At 43.4% G+C, this 16,248-nt stretch overlaps 1 protein-coding gene across 5 annotated transcripts in view; it reads left to right on the top strand.

Annotated features, from left to right (window-relative positions):
- Positions 1-2,219: 2,219 nt before the first annotated feature.
- Positions 2,220-16,248, top strand: part of NPNT (nephronectin) — a 76,242-nt gene continuing 62,213 nt past the window's right edge. For all 5 annotated transcript variants that reach the window (XM_061164266.1, XM_061164263.1, XM_061164264.1 and 2 more), the window contains exons 1-2: positions 2,220-2,473; positions 4,653-4,753. In XM_061164266.1, coding sequence (XP_061020249.1) covers positions 2,403-2,473; positions 4,653-4,753 — 172 coding nt within the window. In that variant the 5' untranslated portion in view covers positions 2,220-2,402. The remainder of the gene's footprint in view (positions 2,474-4,652; positions 4,754-16,248) is intronic.

Raw genomic sequence — 16,248 nt, 5'->3', positions numbered from 1 at the left:
CCTGAAACTAACACAACAATGTCAGTCAACTACATGCCAATAAAAAACAACAAAAAAAGAAGGAAGATGGAGTGTTTTCTAGGTCAAAGAAAAGATTAAAAAAAAAAAAAACAGAGGCAGGCAGAGGGGGTATTACAATCTTACTCCAGATATCCATCCTGTTTTCACCTGCTCCTCATCCTCCTTTCCTTCTAACTCTAGTTCCTAGCCTGTCGGTTAGCCCCTTTCTCTGTAAGCATCCACTGCTCAACCCAGGAACCTATAAACACAGAAAATAAGGAGCAGCCACCAAAACCTGGAACCAGCCTACGTTACACTTCAAAAATTTTATTTTCTGCAGAAAAAATATTTTGACTACTATATTTTTGGAGTTCATTAGAAAGATCTGAAATGGATGACACCAAGCTGTTTGCCTAGAATAATGTCCCAAGCCCAAAATGGCATGGATGTTTCCTGAGATTAAAATAGCAACTTGTTTTGCTAACAGAAAACAACTTGGAAATCAAAGAGTCATTTAAGTTGAAACCATTATTTTTCCTTTTCTTGCAGAAAATTCCTATGTTTATACTCACTAAGAGATCAGGATAGTGGGGTCACTCTGCCACAGAATTTTCCATTAAAAATTTAAAGTTGGAGAAATCTCAAAAAGAAAATAAAGGTCAGGGGTAAAGTTTGTAACATAGCAAACTCAGTCGATAAACATTTATGAGCACCTACTACATGAAACACACTGAACAGAGAAACTTGCCCTTGTAGAGTTTGGCTTCTAGCAGGAAGAAGATGGGCAAAATAAGAAATAAGCAAATTATATAGGAAACAGAATGGCACAATGGTAAAGAATCTGCCTGCCAATGCAGGAGAGCCAAGAGAGGCAGTCTCGATCCCTGGGTCGGGAAGAGCCCCTGGAGGAGGAAATGGCAACCCACTCCAGTCTTCTTCCCTGGGAAATTCTATGGACAGAGGAGCCTCGAGCTACAGTCCATGGCCTCGCATAGTCGGACAGGATTGAGCGCACAGGCACACACAAACACAGGAAACTAGGAGATGAGTGGTTTGCAGAAAAGACAAAGAATAGGCAGGGGACATCAGAAGGGGACAGGTTGCAATTTTAAATAGGGTGGTCAAGACTGGTCACCTAAAAGAGGTGACAGGCGCAAAGACAAGTGAGGATGAGAACCACTCAGAGAATAGCTATCTGGGTTGAGGTGGACGTGACCGTCAGTGGCCTGAGGCAGGAACGCCTGAGTGTGGAAGAAAGGCATGGGCGACCACGGATTAGAGGAAGGAAGGGCATAGGCTGTTAGGTCGGAGAGGTATAGGAGGCCAAACCAGTGCCCTGGGCAGTCATTCCGGGTGGGATGTGGGAAGAGAGGTGACTTGATTGGACTGATGCTTTAACATGAATTTTAGGATAATCATTGCCTGTTTTTATTTGAACACAGCCCTTCTACAATACATTTCACTCAGCAATAACAGAGCAATAATTGCTCGAAATGGTTCTCTAAATGATCTCCGAGGATCAGGCACCACAAGACTTAAGAAGTAACTGCTCTCCCTCTCTGGTGGGCACGTGCCCGGGAAGGGGCAGCCGCTGCCCTCCTCCTCCTGCGCTCAGAGTCGAGCTGGCGGAGATGGAAACAGTCTGCACCTCTCTTCAAAACTCGAAGACGCCAGGGACTTCGTTCGGTTGGTTACAAAATTTTTAAAAACCCTGCCTCTGCCAGCTCTGCGGGAGAAGCAAACTCCCGGAGTTTGCCTTCGCTAATTTGTCCAAGTCGTGCTGCGGTTTCGCGTACAAGCAGACACAGCTCAGCTCCGGCCCCACAAACCTCTCATCTTGGACTTCGCCCTCCGGTGAGAGCTACGGCTCGCCCCTGCGGTCCCCACCTGTTCGGAAGGACCCCGCGGGGCGCGCACCTACGCCCCGGGCCCCTCTCCTCCCCGGCTCAGACTTTCCTGCCGAGCACCCTGCTCTCCCTGGTCCAGGCCGGGCTGGCAACTCTTCTCCCAGCCTGGCGGGTCGCCCCGCTTGGCTGGTCCCCAAGAGACTGCCTTCCCGCAGTGCCCCCGCCCCCGAGCTTCCCGCCGAGGGGCCGGCCGGCCTCACCCCTCACCCGGGGACCCGAGGGCGGCGAGCCGGGCGCACGCGCGCCCCCCGCCCCGGCGCCCCTCCCCGCAGGCGGCGCGGCTTCCCGGGCAGCGCCTCCCCTCGCGGGGAGGGAGCCGGAGGGGCTCGGGACGCCGCAAGCAGACCTGCTCCGGCTGCGCGCCGCGCGGCTCTCCTCCGAGAGGGGCAGCAGTAGCCTCGGCGGCCGCAGCTCCTCCGGGGAACCGAGCACGCCTCTCCTGCGCCCCCAGGACCCGCCACCTGCTCCCCGCTTGCAGCTGAGCCGCCGCCCGAGATGGATTTCCTCCTGGCGCTGGTGCTCGGGTTCTCGCTCTACCTGCAGGCGGCCGCGGAGTTCGACGGGAGGTAAGTCGGCCCCGGGGGACCCTCTCCTGCTCTATCCAGCGCTAATTTCACACCTGCCTGGGGTCCCGTGTCTCTGCTCTCGGGCCAGAAGCGGGGCTACCGCACGGCCTCGGCGGGAGGAGAGCCGTCGAGCTGCCGTCTCCACCAGTGGCTGCCCAAGGCCTAGAGGGCGCGCCCCCTGCGCGTCCGGGAACCCGGGAGAGGCTGCGCTGCGGGGCGGGCCGCCGAGCCCTACTCGGGGCTGCGGGAGAAGGGAGCTGGAGCCCGGCATTTGGGCTCTGAGGGCGCGGGTAAGCTGCCCCACAGGCGGTGACGTGCGGGACATCCCTGGGCTGGGAAATTCTTGCTTTAGACAGCTCTGCAGTGGGGAAACTTCCAGGAGGTCCGGGCCACATCCCGGCTGGGGGCTGTCACGGTGAGTCACACAAAGGGTAGGGAGAGGAAGCCACTGTGCTTCCAGGGGGAGACTTGGTTTCCTTGGTGGGAGGGAGGACTCAAAATAAGGACCGAGGGGCCGGGGGGAGGACGCTGCGCGCGCGCGTGTGGTGCCTGTGCGCGCACACAGCTCCCGAGACCTCGGGCGAGCCTGACTGCTGCGTGCTCTGACAGGTCCCAACAACCCCAGGCTCTGCTCCGCTCCCGTCACTCAGCCGCTCCTCCTATGCAGAGCGAGGAGCCCTCGCCCCGGCTGCCAGATCGGCTCCCGAGAGTGTGTGCACGCGTGTGTGTGTGTGAGTGTGTGTGTGTGTGTCGGGAGGGCGTGCTTCGTTACTCCACCTCGGTGCAATAACAGACCAGACTCGCCCCGAGCGCCCATCGCTGCTGCTTAAGCAGAAAACAGGCAGCAGCAGCCAGGAGAGATTTTTGACTTGGGTCCCCCCGCCACCCCGTCAGCCTCCTGCAGTGACCCTCGCCCCCGCCCCCGCGCAGCCCGAGAGACTGCCGCACCTGTTTTACCCGCAGTCTTGGAACGAATCAATTCCACGATTGATTGGCTTTCTTGTGCCTGGAAGGAACGGAGGGGAGCCAGTGGAGCGCTGAAGAGAAAAAGCGCAGCCGCTTGTTTATCACCTGGTCGCAGGAAATGGAAAGTTCGGGGTTATTTGTCCTTTGGGCTCGGGGGCAGAAGCGGGAGTTGAAGGCAGGGGGAATAAAAAATCAGTTAAGTTAAAAAAAAAAAAAAAAGTGGGTAGCGGCCAGAGGCTGTTTTATTTTATTAACGCAATGATTTCCCCGCCTTCAGGTATCCTGTGCGTTTTTTGCACACATATTTGCAGCAAGAAATAATCACATGGTTATGCATAGATTTTCATGTAGTCTTAAAAATATCTAAAAGAGACGATTAAAATATTGATCCTTTGGGGTGGGGGGAGGCGGGGAGAGTCGTCGAGGTAGGTGTGAATCTAAACAAGTAACCGATGTACCAAGTAAGGTGTCAAAGTGGCATCTGGTTGGTAAAGCGCATCCTGAAACCTAGTGTTTGCTTTAGCCCTTATTGATGTTAGAGAGGACGGTAACACGAATTGTTGATGCAGAGAAGTTTCAAACTACAAGGACATTTCAGATGTTAGCTACACTTTAAACTCTCCTTGGTTTCATTTAGTCTTCTTTCTCAAGTACATTTTTTTTCTGAAAACTTTTTTTTGCAGAAGAGTCATATCTCAAAAAGAGCTGTGTTCCATCTGATTTTGAGAAACCTCCCCTCTTTCTGCCCCTTCCCACAAGTACCCCCTTATACAAGGCAGAATTTTTTTTTTCTGCTTTGACATGTCTGATTTAATACTTTTCAGTTTACCATGAATCAGCCAAAACTGGCTTTCCCCTCAGTAACAGGTGTTGGCCTTTGAGGAATCTGTTTTATTTCAAACTTCAGAAACCATCCTGTGAGTGGCAGCCTTGAGAATTCTTGGTTTTAGCTGGTGCTATTTCCCTGTAAGAAAGGATCTTCCCTCCTTTTCCCCCTCAATTCCTGCACTGTTGTATGTGGGTCTGTCTGATGTTTGAAATTAGATCATGGCAGAACCATTTCCCTGAAGGTGTTCTGTTGTTTCATTTCTTAAGGCATGAAAGGGTTCGTAGAAAATTGTTGGGTGTGATTAAAAAGTGTTTCTAAAGTAATCAGGAGGAAATTATTTTTAATTTCAAGAGTGTATTTAATTTGAATCTCTTTGTTTGGTAGGTGGCCCAGGCAAATAGTGTCATCCATTGGGCTGTGTCGTTACGGCGGAAGGATTGACTGCTGCTGGGGCTGGGCCCGCCGGTCCTGGGGACAGTGTCAGCGTGAGTATCAGCCCGGGGCCTCCAGCATCCGGGGGGGCGGGCTGTCCACTGTCGGTCATGGCTTCACTGCACATCGGAGGGCTCATAACAGAGCAAGGCTTCCTGGTGTGGTTCTGATGTGGGAGTTGCCCCTGACCTCTTATTCTGCCCCTGTCCAACCGGAACCCCCTACTAAAGTAAGGTACCAGTTTTGTTATTCACAGAGGTACCTAGGACGCTCATTTTAGCATCTGTCCTCAGTACCTTGTTTTCCCATCAGGCTTACTCTTTGCTGTGGGCTGTGAGATGGGGGTAAGATAGTGAGTCTAGACTGTATTTACACTAAATAAACTCTGAACCTTACAGCACTTATAAATTCCTTGCCATAGCTGTTGTATAAAGTGGCCTATTTGTAAATCTTTTTTTTTTTTTTGAAGTGAGATTGTATTGACTGGATTCTAAATGGACCACCCAGTATAATCAAATAACACTTTTAAAAAAAAAAATCATTTTGTTCTATGAGTAGTCAACATCATGTACTAAGTGCCAAACCAGAACACTGATTTTTTTACCTTTTCCATAATCACAAATGGATATTTTAATGGTAAAAATCAGAGCCATATCCCAGAAGTTTGAGAAATTCATTCCCACCTTTTTATCTACATCTTAAAATTTTATCTTTCCCAGTTGCCCTAACAAAAAAAATTCACAAAACAGTCAAGTAAATTTCTGGGAATCTTTGGATCCCTAGGTTGGTATGTCTGATTAGATGGTGGAACTGAGTTGATTTCGATGTATTCCAGTGTTTTTAACAGTAATAAAAAAGGGGCTTAGAGAAATAGGGAAGAGTAGTTAAAAAGGCTGGAGCTGGAAAGGGAAGAGCCTGCCTTCTGAGAAGTGTTGGCGAGATGAGGAATCAGGTAAATTGCAGTTTGGAAAGCTAGGTGTTCCCTTAGTTATTGCAGTCTTTGGGGATGTCTCCCTCTAACTTTGTGAAAGAGGGAGAGTAACAGCCCTGGGTTGACATCTCTGATTAAGGAGGAAAAGGTAAAGGGGACTCATGGTTGTTTGCTTGCTCCTTGCAAGCCACTGGGCCAGACTTGCTGCCAGCTGGGTCACTGCTGCTTTAATTAAAGGCAGATGGTGATAACTCCAGTTTTTGGTAAACAAAAGAGCAAGGTAAAGCTTCTGTGCCCCTACTGGTTAGTCTATTTCATGTTGTTTTTAAGGGAAGATGGTCAGAGAGAAGAATGGTACCTGATAGGCTATAGTCTATGGTCCCACTTATGCCCCTGGGACAGAGGTGTTTGCACAGCTGGAGGCCACAGGGGTGGAATTTGAAGAGCAGTCAGGTGTTGATAAAGGTGAAGAGAGGATTCTTCTCTTGACCCAATCAATATACACACCTCGCCTGAATAAAAAATAAGTAGCTTCTTGGCAGGAAGGAAGGTAGTCTCCACCTCCTTCACTGCCCTAGTTTTCTGAACACCCCCAAAGTGAGTGTTGCAGCACTGTGGGGTGTGCACAGGCCCCCAGCCCCACCCAGGACGAGGCTGCCTGGCTTATCACACTGGAGGGCACCTCCCGTGAAGGCAGCGTGCCAGGGCAGTCGGCAGAGGCCAGCGGAGGAGGAGATTTGCACTCTGCCAGTTGTGCTAAAAGAATTTTGAGTAGAAAACTCTCTTAGAGGGTCATCAACTGTGGAATTCCCCCAGAAAGAGCTGTTTTATGTCTCTTTATCTTGGAATTAAATTTTCTCTGATACACATTGCCTTGGCAGTTCTGAATCTGAATGAGTTTGAAGACCTTTGAGGAGTCCAGTGGTATAACAAAATTTAAACATCCAAGTGATTCCCTAGCATTTCACTTTCTGTGCAGTAGTTTTCCCAGCAGATACGGAACACTCTACTTTTCTGTACCTTCATTTTGTTTCTGAAAGACAGCACAAGCAGTCAAATGTAGTATTTGATAGTATTTATCTTTTCCTTCTTGCATGGGATCCGAGGAAGCTGCAACATGGCATGAGTTAGTTCTTGAAGTGGTGATAAAAGCTTTAAGGTGATCCTGCACAAATCCTAGTTTATCTTAGATTTGATGAAAGTTTGAGAGGCAGCATAATGGAGGAAATGTGGACTCTGGAGCTAGACTGCCTGGGTTTAAACTTGTTCCGCCTCCTGTTAGCTGTGTGACCTCAAAAGATCATTCAGTCCCTCTGCACTTTGTTTTCCTCGTCTCTAAAGTAGATCTAAAATAGTACAATACCTCCTAGGACCATAACAAAGTTTAAGTAAATTATCATTTGTAAAGCATGTAAAACTACTCCAGGCATACCCTGTTATGTGTGTCTGGTGAAATTAAAGAAATATAAAGGAATACTGGTGTTGACACAGTGTTATGGGATGGGTCCTTATGTGCCATCAGATTCTTTGTTCTTTATACTGCCTGTATATAAAAAAATCGTTACGAGATCCTCTTTGTTGCAGTAAAATAAAATGCCTTTGAAAAGGGCCAGATGGCTCTTTACCATTAATATTATAGATGGTAGAGTTTTAAAAATGAGTTCAAAGATGGATGCTTCCTTGCCTGTGTTTTATTTTTACAGAATCTCAGATGGCCCCAGCATCTCTTACCAGTTCAGAGATCCCTCTGTCTTTGTTTTTGCTATAAACAGGTAGAGGAATGTGCTCGCTGGGGGGGGGAGTCAGCTCAAAGTGGGAGTGAACAGCACCAAAAAGAGGCTTGCCGGGGACAGAAGGAAAACTCCTGATTGGTTTTAAAGAAAGCTTTTGTGAAATTTAAATCCTTGTCACTATATTTATTCGAGGAAAATAGACTTGCTATTCTTTAACAGTTCCATCTGGTAATGCATTACCTATAAAAATTCCGAACAGCTTCTGGGAAATCTAATGTGAAAAATGTTTTTGCTTTTCTGACCCTTTTGTAATTTCAGAGTCCCTTTCCCATGAGGAGCATTCTCCCTTCCTCAACAAGGTGCCCTGGTTTTCGTTTTTCTGAATGATTCACTTTGAAATTTTCCTTCAAATCAGCGCAGCAAAGCAAAAGGGAGCAATTCCCTCCTGCGTGCAGTACCGCCCAATTTATCCCTTAGGAGAGGTGTGAGTTGGGGGAGATCTCACACGCCAGAGCACTGACCCTGTGGTGTCTATTCCATTTGGTTAAGCACATGTGAGATGTTTTGACTCAATGTTTATGTGAGTCATAAACTCACAGTTTATGTGAGTATATGTATTTACCCAAAAGAGGCTGTGTTTCATTTTCATCTGCTGCCCACCTTTTCATGGACGATTCACCTGGCATGGGGCTTGCACTGCTCAGCCTGCAAGTCCAGCCACAAAACCGTGTTCAGCCAGACCTCCCGCCCTTTCCTCTGGGACTGAGAAAGGAGGGGTCAGAGATGCTCCCCAACAGACACAGGAGCCATCCTCCTGCATCCTGCCCATGCCACCCAACATTTTCCACCTGGCTGGAGAAAGCACGCCCTGTTCCAGAAATAGGCAGGTTACGTTTTCACTATGCTTTCAGGGGTCATACCTGTACCTTCCTTCTATCCTTTGATTCTTTGTTTTGTATTCTTGACTCAAACAGATCTCTACATGTTGAGGATTCAAAATTGGAGTTTTTAATTAACTGTCTTGGACTTTACCTTTATTGACTATTGATATAACTCTGGACTGGAAAAGGGAGATTTTTTAATATGTTTGCAACACACTGGATAGGTCTATGTTTACAGAACACAGCACGTTAATCACTCAAAGGATCACAAACTGCTTGTTTCTTGCTCTGTAGTTATTTCTGCCTAACTTCCTTAATTTTCCCATCATGTTAATGGCACTTTTCAATTACTTTAACAATTTCTCTACTCCTAACAAGTGGAGATCTCAGTAATAAAGATTTCTCGGTGTTTCTCTGATTTTAAAAAGCCATGTATGCCACGGAAACAGTTCTTAACTAAAAACACTAGGCCATTTGAGACAGCTGAGTGGGGTTCTGACTTTTGAACCTGATTAGCTATTTAACATTTCTCAGCTGCACTTTTCCCAGTTTACAAGTGGATTTCCAAGGTGCCCTGCAGCTCTAAATCCCACCTTTCTATTGAAAAGTATACAGGATCTAGACATTGCATTTCTGTATGGTGGTTTTTCTGTTTACTGGGAGGTTTGGCTCTCTATGTGGCTGTAACAATAGTGTTTCTGTTGAAAGCACTTTGTGAAGGTGTGAAGAAAAATTCAAAATGCAACTAGTTCTAGGTTTCAACAGAGCTATTCAGTTCTGAGTTCTTTGGCTGTCCTTGAGCAATTTTCCTTAAGACCAGGAAAAATGCGGGAATTTTGTTATGTTTCTTTGGAGATTTTGGTGAGAAATGAAACCCACACCTAAAGTTTGATTTTACTTTACTAGTTCTAAACCTCATTTCCTCCTACCGCCCCCCCACCCCAAAGTTAGTAAAGGCTACACCTGTACAATTGCCATGTAAAGTGAAAATTCCGGATTCTTAAAAGCGCTTGATAACAGGTTAGTTCAAGGACCAACTCAAGGACTGAGAAACAGTAATTCATTCTGAAACTGTTTTGGAATTGTACCTCCAATAATTTCATTTGGATAACATATGTTATGGCTAATGATTGTGGATCACTAGAAAGAATGATGAGCAAATTATTGAATTTATTATTTCTGTATGTCAAATGAAATGGTTATTAGTTGAAACAATTTTGATACAGTAAAATGAAACACTTAAAATTCATATTTTATTCCTCATTCACATCTGGTTTCAGAAATCCAGCCGCATAAAAGAAACATGATTTGTTCATTTTTGCTCCCTATATTAGTCATTGATTTCATGTTCCTAGTCACAAAAATACATAGATTACACCCTTCTTTGATTATTTGGATTTTGAATCCTTTTTTAAAATAGGAGTAAACGAGAAATACTGGAAGTGATTTTGAAGGCCACCTCTAGTGTTCCCACACTGTTCCTAGTAGAGAGTGCCTTTCCATTAGTAGTAAACAGCTGTGGCAGCCTGCACTGGACGTGAATCCGCATTTTATGGATGAAGCAGTTTTATCCATCCACACAACTGTATGCATCCCACCAGGAGTGGTTGGGTTCTCAAGGCAGGCTGTGCTGCTCAGAGCCGCGTTGAAGATTGCCAGCAGGTCCTGGGCCGGCTTTAATGGAGTTGAGCATGCTTCACTGTCTTATTAATGTTTATCAGCTTCCTCCTCTAATCTTGGGGTGAGAATGCAAAATGTCATGGTTTATTTTTAGAGGTAGGAAAAAATGCTAGGTAGTGGACCATCTTATAACTACTTTCAGCCCTCCATCTGAATTTCCACATCCTTAGGAAGTAGTCTTCAAGATTAACCAACCACACACTTTCCATGAAAAGGTTATTTAAGAATGGCATGTACTTTGGGTAACTTCAAGTGGTCCTGGACTGTAGATTCCACACCAAAATCAGAGCTGAAGAAGTTTGACCTTTTCGCACAGGTAGTTTTGGAGGATGAGTCTTCTTGCAAGTCAAGGTTCAGAGAAATTACCTTGTTCCTTCATTCTTTCCCCTGATTAGAACTGATCTTTATATCTTACTATTGAAAGCTACTGATTTCCTTAGAGGGCTTCCCAGGTAGTGCTAGTGGTAAAGAACTGGCCTGCCAATGCAGGAGACATAAGAGATGGGGGTTCCATCCCCCAGATGATCCCCTAGAGGAGGGTATGGCAACCCACTCCAGTATCATGCCTGGAGAATCCCCTGGACAGAGGAGCCTGCAGGCTGCAGTCCGCAGGGTAGCACAAAGTCAGACCGACTGAAGCGACTTAGCATGCTCCTAAAATCCCCATTTCAGCTAATCTGGGTGGGTCTTAACCTTTGTAGACCGGAAATGTTAGCACTTCTCAGCCTGGGATGTCAGGTCGAGTGAAAGGAAGCACTTTAGTGGCTAGAAGTTCAGCTGCTTCATCTCCCCTCAAATACCTGCCACACGGAGTTGCTGCCTGAAAGCGTATGCACACCTGGTCCCAAGGAGCCACTTCTGGCCCAGAACCGACACTGTTTCCTCCTCTGAAATTTTTTGATAAGCTTTGAAAAATGTAGGTGTACTCCTCCACCCTCCCCTCCTGTGGCAATTGTAATGGTGGTTTTCAGCTGTAGAGTTCATGTTATATGCATTTTCAGTCAATTGAATCAACCACATGCGTTTAAAATGACAATCCAGTGATGCTGAGTGATTCCCTGCAGTTTTCTTCAGAGAATAATGGAAGATATTTACAGGGGAGATGAAAGGGAAGAGGAGGTGAGTTAATTCTTATTACTTCCCACTCCCCTTAACTATAGTGGATACTTTTGTCTCTCTCCCAGCAATTTTCTGCAGGTTTAAAATTTTTTCCCACTAATCTTTTAAAAATATGTATTTATTTTATAAGAGAAAGTGTGTTCAGATCCTTAAATACCCCTTGTTAGACAATAATATTACCAGGTTTTTGTATAATTTTCAAAATTATTTTACATATTTGTAGGCAAATTCCTATATTCCACCCCCTACCTCTTTGATGCAAATGAAAGCATGCGCTATACACCATTTTACCTTCTTTTTCTTAAAAATGCATTTTGAAAGTCTTTCTTTATCATCAGTACGTGAAGCAATTGCTCATTTTTTAATGAATGTGTAGTATTCCACCATATGACTATGTTATAATTTATTAACCAAAGTTCTCCCTGTTCGTAAAGTAATAGCATGAAGTAAACCTAGTCGGTACCTTCTTTTTTCATATAATACTACATTTTGGAGGCTAGTCCTTATCAGTTCACGTAAGCCTGACTCGTTCTTTTAAATGTGGATGTACCATGTTGTTGTTCAGTTGCTAAGTCGTGTCCAATTCTGCAATCTCATGAACAGCCATGCTTCAGGCTTCCCTGTCCTTCACTATCTTCTGGAGTTCGCTCAAACTCGTGTCCATTGAGTCAGTGATGCTATCTAACCATCTCATCCTCTGCCATCCCCTTTTCCTCCTGCCATTAATCTTTCCTAGCATCAGGATCTTTTCCAATGAAACGGCTCTTTGCATTAGATGGCCAAAGTATTTGGAGCTTCATCTTCAGCATCAGTCCTTGCAATGAATATTCAGGGTTGATTTCCTTTAGGATTGACTGGTTTGACCTCTTTGCAGTCCAAGGGACTCTCAAGAGTCTTCTCCAACACCACAGTTCAGAAGCATCAGTTCTTCAGCCATTAGCCTTCTTTATGGGCCAATTCTCACATCCATACATGACTGCTGGAAAAACAACAGCTTTGACTAGACGGACCTTTGTTGGCAAAGTAATCTCGGTTTTTGGAAACGCTATCTAGTTTGGTCATAGCTTTTCTTCCAAGAAGCACGCATCTTTTAATTTCATGGCTGCAGTCACCATCTACAGTGATTTTGGAGCCCAAGAAAGTAAAGTGTCACTGTTTCCACTTTCACCCATCTATTTGCCATGACGTGATGGAACCAGATGCCATGATCTTAGTTTTTGGAATGTTTAGTTTTAAGCCAACTTTTTCACTTTCTTCTTTCACCCTCATCAAGAGGCTTTTTAGTTCCTCCGCTTTCTGCCATTAGAGTGATATCATTTTCATATCTGAGGTTGATATTTCTCATAGGAATCTTGATTCCAACTTGTGATTCATTCAGCCCAGCATTTTACATGATGTACTCTGCATATAAATTATATAAGTAGAATGTCAATATACAGCCTTGATGTAATCCTTTCCCAATTTGGGGCCAGTCTGTTGTTCCATGTCTGGTTCTTCCTGTTGCTTCTGGTCCTGCATATACGTTTCTCAAGAGACAGGTAAGGTGGTCTGGTATTCCATCTCTTTCAGAATTCCCAAGGTTTGTTGTAATCGACATCCAAGGCTTTAGCATAGTCAATGAAGTAGTAGTAGTTTTTTTTTAAATTCTCTTGCTCTTTCTATGATCCAGTGAATGTTGGCAATTTGATCTCTGGTTCCTCTGCCTCTTCTAAATTCAGCTTATATATCTGGAAGTTCTCAGCTCTTATACTGTTGAAACCTAGCTTGAAGGATTTTGAGCATGACCTTGCTACCATGTGAAATGAGCGCAGTTGTACATTCTTTGGCATTGCTTTTCTTTGAGACTGGAAGGAAAACTGACCCTTACCAGTCCTGTGGCCACTGATGAGTTTTCCAAATTTGACGTATTGAGTGCAGCATTTTAACGGCATCACCTTTTAGGATTTGAAATAGCTCAGCTGGAATTCCATCACCTCCACTAGCTTTGTTCATAGTGATGCTTCCTAAGGCCCACTTGACTTCACATTCCAGGATTTCTGGCTCTAGGTGAGTGATCACACCATCATGATTATCTGGGTCATGAAGATCTTTTTTGTACAGTTCTTCTGTGTATTCTTGCCACCTCTTCTTAATACCTTCTCCTTCTGTTAGGTCCATACCATTTCTGTCCTTTATTGAGCCCATCTTTGCATGAAATGTTCCCTTGGCATCTCTAATTTTCTTGAAGAGATCTCTAGTCTTTCCCGTTATATTGTTTTCCTCTATTTCTTTGTATTGTTCACTTAAGAAGGCTTTCTTATCTCTCTTTGATATTCCCTGGAACTCTGCATTCAGTTGGGGATATCTTTTCCTTTCTCCTTTGCCTTTTGCTTCTCTTCTTTTCTCAGCTATTTGTAAGGCCTCTATAGACTTTGCCTTCTTGCATTGCTTTTTCTTGGGGATAGTTTTGGTCACCGCCTCCTGTACAATATTACAAAGCTCTGTCCACAGTTCTTCAGGCACTCTATCAGATCTAATCCCTTGAATCTATTTGTCACTTCCACTGTATAATCATAAGGGATTTGATTTAGATCATACCTGAATGGTCTAATGGTTTTCCCTACTTTCTTGAATTTAAGCCTGAATTTTGCAATAAGGAACTGATGATCTGAGCCACAGTCAGCTCCAGGTCTTGTTTTTTGCTGACTGTATAGAGCTTCTCCATCTTTGGCTGCAAAGAATATAATCAGTCTGATTTCAGTATTAACCATCTGGTGGTGTACATGTGGAGTCATCTCTTGTGTTACTGGAGGAGGGTTTTCCTATGACCAGTGCATTCTCTTAGCAAAACTCTGTTAGCCTTTGCCCTGCTTCATTTTGTACTCCAAGGGCAAACTTGCCTTTTATTCTAGGTATCTCTTGACTTCTCACTTTGACATTCCAGTCCCCTGTGATGAAAAGGACATCTTTTTTTTGGTGTTAGTTTTAGAAGGTCTTATAGGTTTTCATAGAACTGATCAACTTCAGCTTCTTTGAAAGAAGAAGGCATAGACTTCTTCTGTGAAGAAGAAGTGGGTGGTAGGGGCATAGACTTGGATTACTGTGATGTTGAATGGTTTGCCTTGGAAACAAACCAAGATCATTCTGTTGTTTTCCAAGATTGCACCCAAGTATTGCATTTCAGACTCTTTCGTTGACTATGAGGGCTACTCCATTTCTTCTAAGGGATTTTTGCCCACAGTAGTAGGTATAATGGTCATCTAATTTAAATTCCTCCATTCCACTGGAGAAAGGAGCGGAAAACCGCTTCAATATTCTTGTCTTGAGAACCCCATGAACAGTACAGAAAGGCATATGACACCGGAAGATGAGCCCCTCAGGTTGGTAGGTGTCCAGTATGCTACTGAGGAAGAGTGGAGAAATAGCTCCAGAAAGAAGGAAGAGTCTGGGCTAAAGCAGAAATGCCGCTCAGCTGCGGATATGCCTGGTGGTGAAAGTAAAGTTCGATGCTGTAAAGAACAATATTGCATAGGAACCTGGAATTTTAGGTCCATGAATCAAGATAAATTGGATGTGGATGTACCATAATTAATTTTAAATTAATTTATTTAAAAATCCCCTATTTATATATATTTAGGTGGTTTTCAGTACTTTGCTTTTACAAAATAAGCCATAGTGAATATCTTTATGTATTCATCATCACTGTTGTATACATACAGATGTGGGAGAATTGGAGAGTCATTCTGTTTTTATGTAAGTACAGTTACTAAATAGCTCTCATTTTATTTTTATAAAATTTCTTGTATAAAGCATGTAACTTAAAGGGGATTAAGTCATGGATAATATTACTGAGCATAAACCTTCCATTCAGTCACTTTCTATTTTTGGCTCCTTAGAAGATACCTTAAAAGACAAGTAGAATGGATTTATTTCTATGGTTTTATGTCCTACCTTGTTTGGAAAAGGATGTGGTTCCCAGGAATGAATGCCTTAAAATAGGAAAATAGAATTAACAAAGTCTAGAGGAAGAAAAAAGGATAGAACAAAATGTAAGATGGGAGGAGAGTTAATAAATGCAGATATGTAAGCCATAGGAGTCAAATTCTGTTGTATAATTTGGCTCTTAGCTTCTCCTAGCCAAAGAGAAAAGGGAATTTTCATTGCTCATATAATTCTTCTTGTTTGTTAGGGAAGAAGCAAGCCAGTTATTTGGGGGAAATTATGGCTTTTACCACATACAGTTCTAAAAGACTTTCATGTGGTATTTAGAGAAGAGGGGTGAATGATGGAGTGGAAGGGGCTACAGCAACATTTTTACCATGAACTAGTGGTGGTTTTGTAAAGCTGTTCCAAAAAAGAACGCCAACCTAAGATGAGGCCTTTACTCTAGAAGTGCAGTTCGTAGAAAACTATTCTATATGCAGCTTAAGAAACATTATACACACTGAGCTTTCTATTTTTTTCTTTCTTTCTTTTTAAATAAAACAAAGATGAATATTTTTAATGATAAAAGGTACAATTCATGAAGAAGATAGTCATCAGAAACCATTAGATACCTAACAACAAAGGAACAAAAGATATGTAAAGCAAAAGTCAGAAGAAATACAGGGGAAAAGAAAAAAATATATGATCATAGTAAGACATATTAACATTTCTCTGAATATTTTGTCAAGTACAGAAAAAATAGGAATAAGAGCATCTTGAATGATGTCATTAATAATTTAAACATAATAGATTTCTATTTATATTAATTTATATTAATCTTATATCCTACACAAATATATTTAAAATTTTGTTTCTCATATGTTGTTATTAGATGTCCACAGGACATTTAGAAAAACTGGCAAAAAGATAAACATTACTAAATTTTAAAAAGTAGAATTCTTTTCTTTTTTTGTGTGTGTGTTTGACTTAGCATGAATAGAATGCTAGATTTCTAATTTAAAAAATAAATATGCAACAAGCAACAAAGTTTAACTGTATAGCACGGGGAACTATAGTCAATACCTTGTAATAACCTATAATGGAAAATAATTTTAAAAATAATATATACATGGTATAATTTGAATCACACACTGAGCTTTCTGATGGCTCAGCTTGATTCATCCCAGAATATCTGGCAGCAATGGGTGAACTATATGGATTTTGGATGGACAGTTCCACGTTAGACCAGACAGTGTCAAGTTAGGATCTCTAATAATGTCGAGTTTTATGTAATATTAATT

The sequence above is a fragment of the Dama dama genome, chromosome 17 (assembly GCF_033118175.1).
Source record: "Dama dama isolate Ldn47 chromosome 17, ASM3311817v1, whole genome shotgun sequence".
NCBI classification, from domain to species: domain Eukaryota; kingdom Metazoa; phylum Chordata; class Mammalia; order Artiodactyla; family Cervidae; genus Dama; species Dama dama.
The sequence above is the reverse complement of the archived record's forward strand: the minus strand, read 5'-3'. Positions and strand labels throughout refer to the sequence as shown.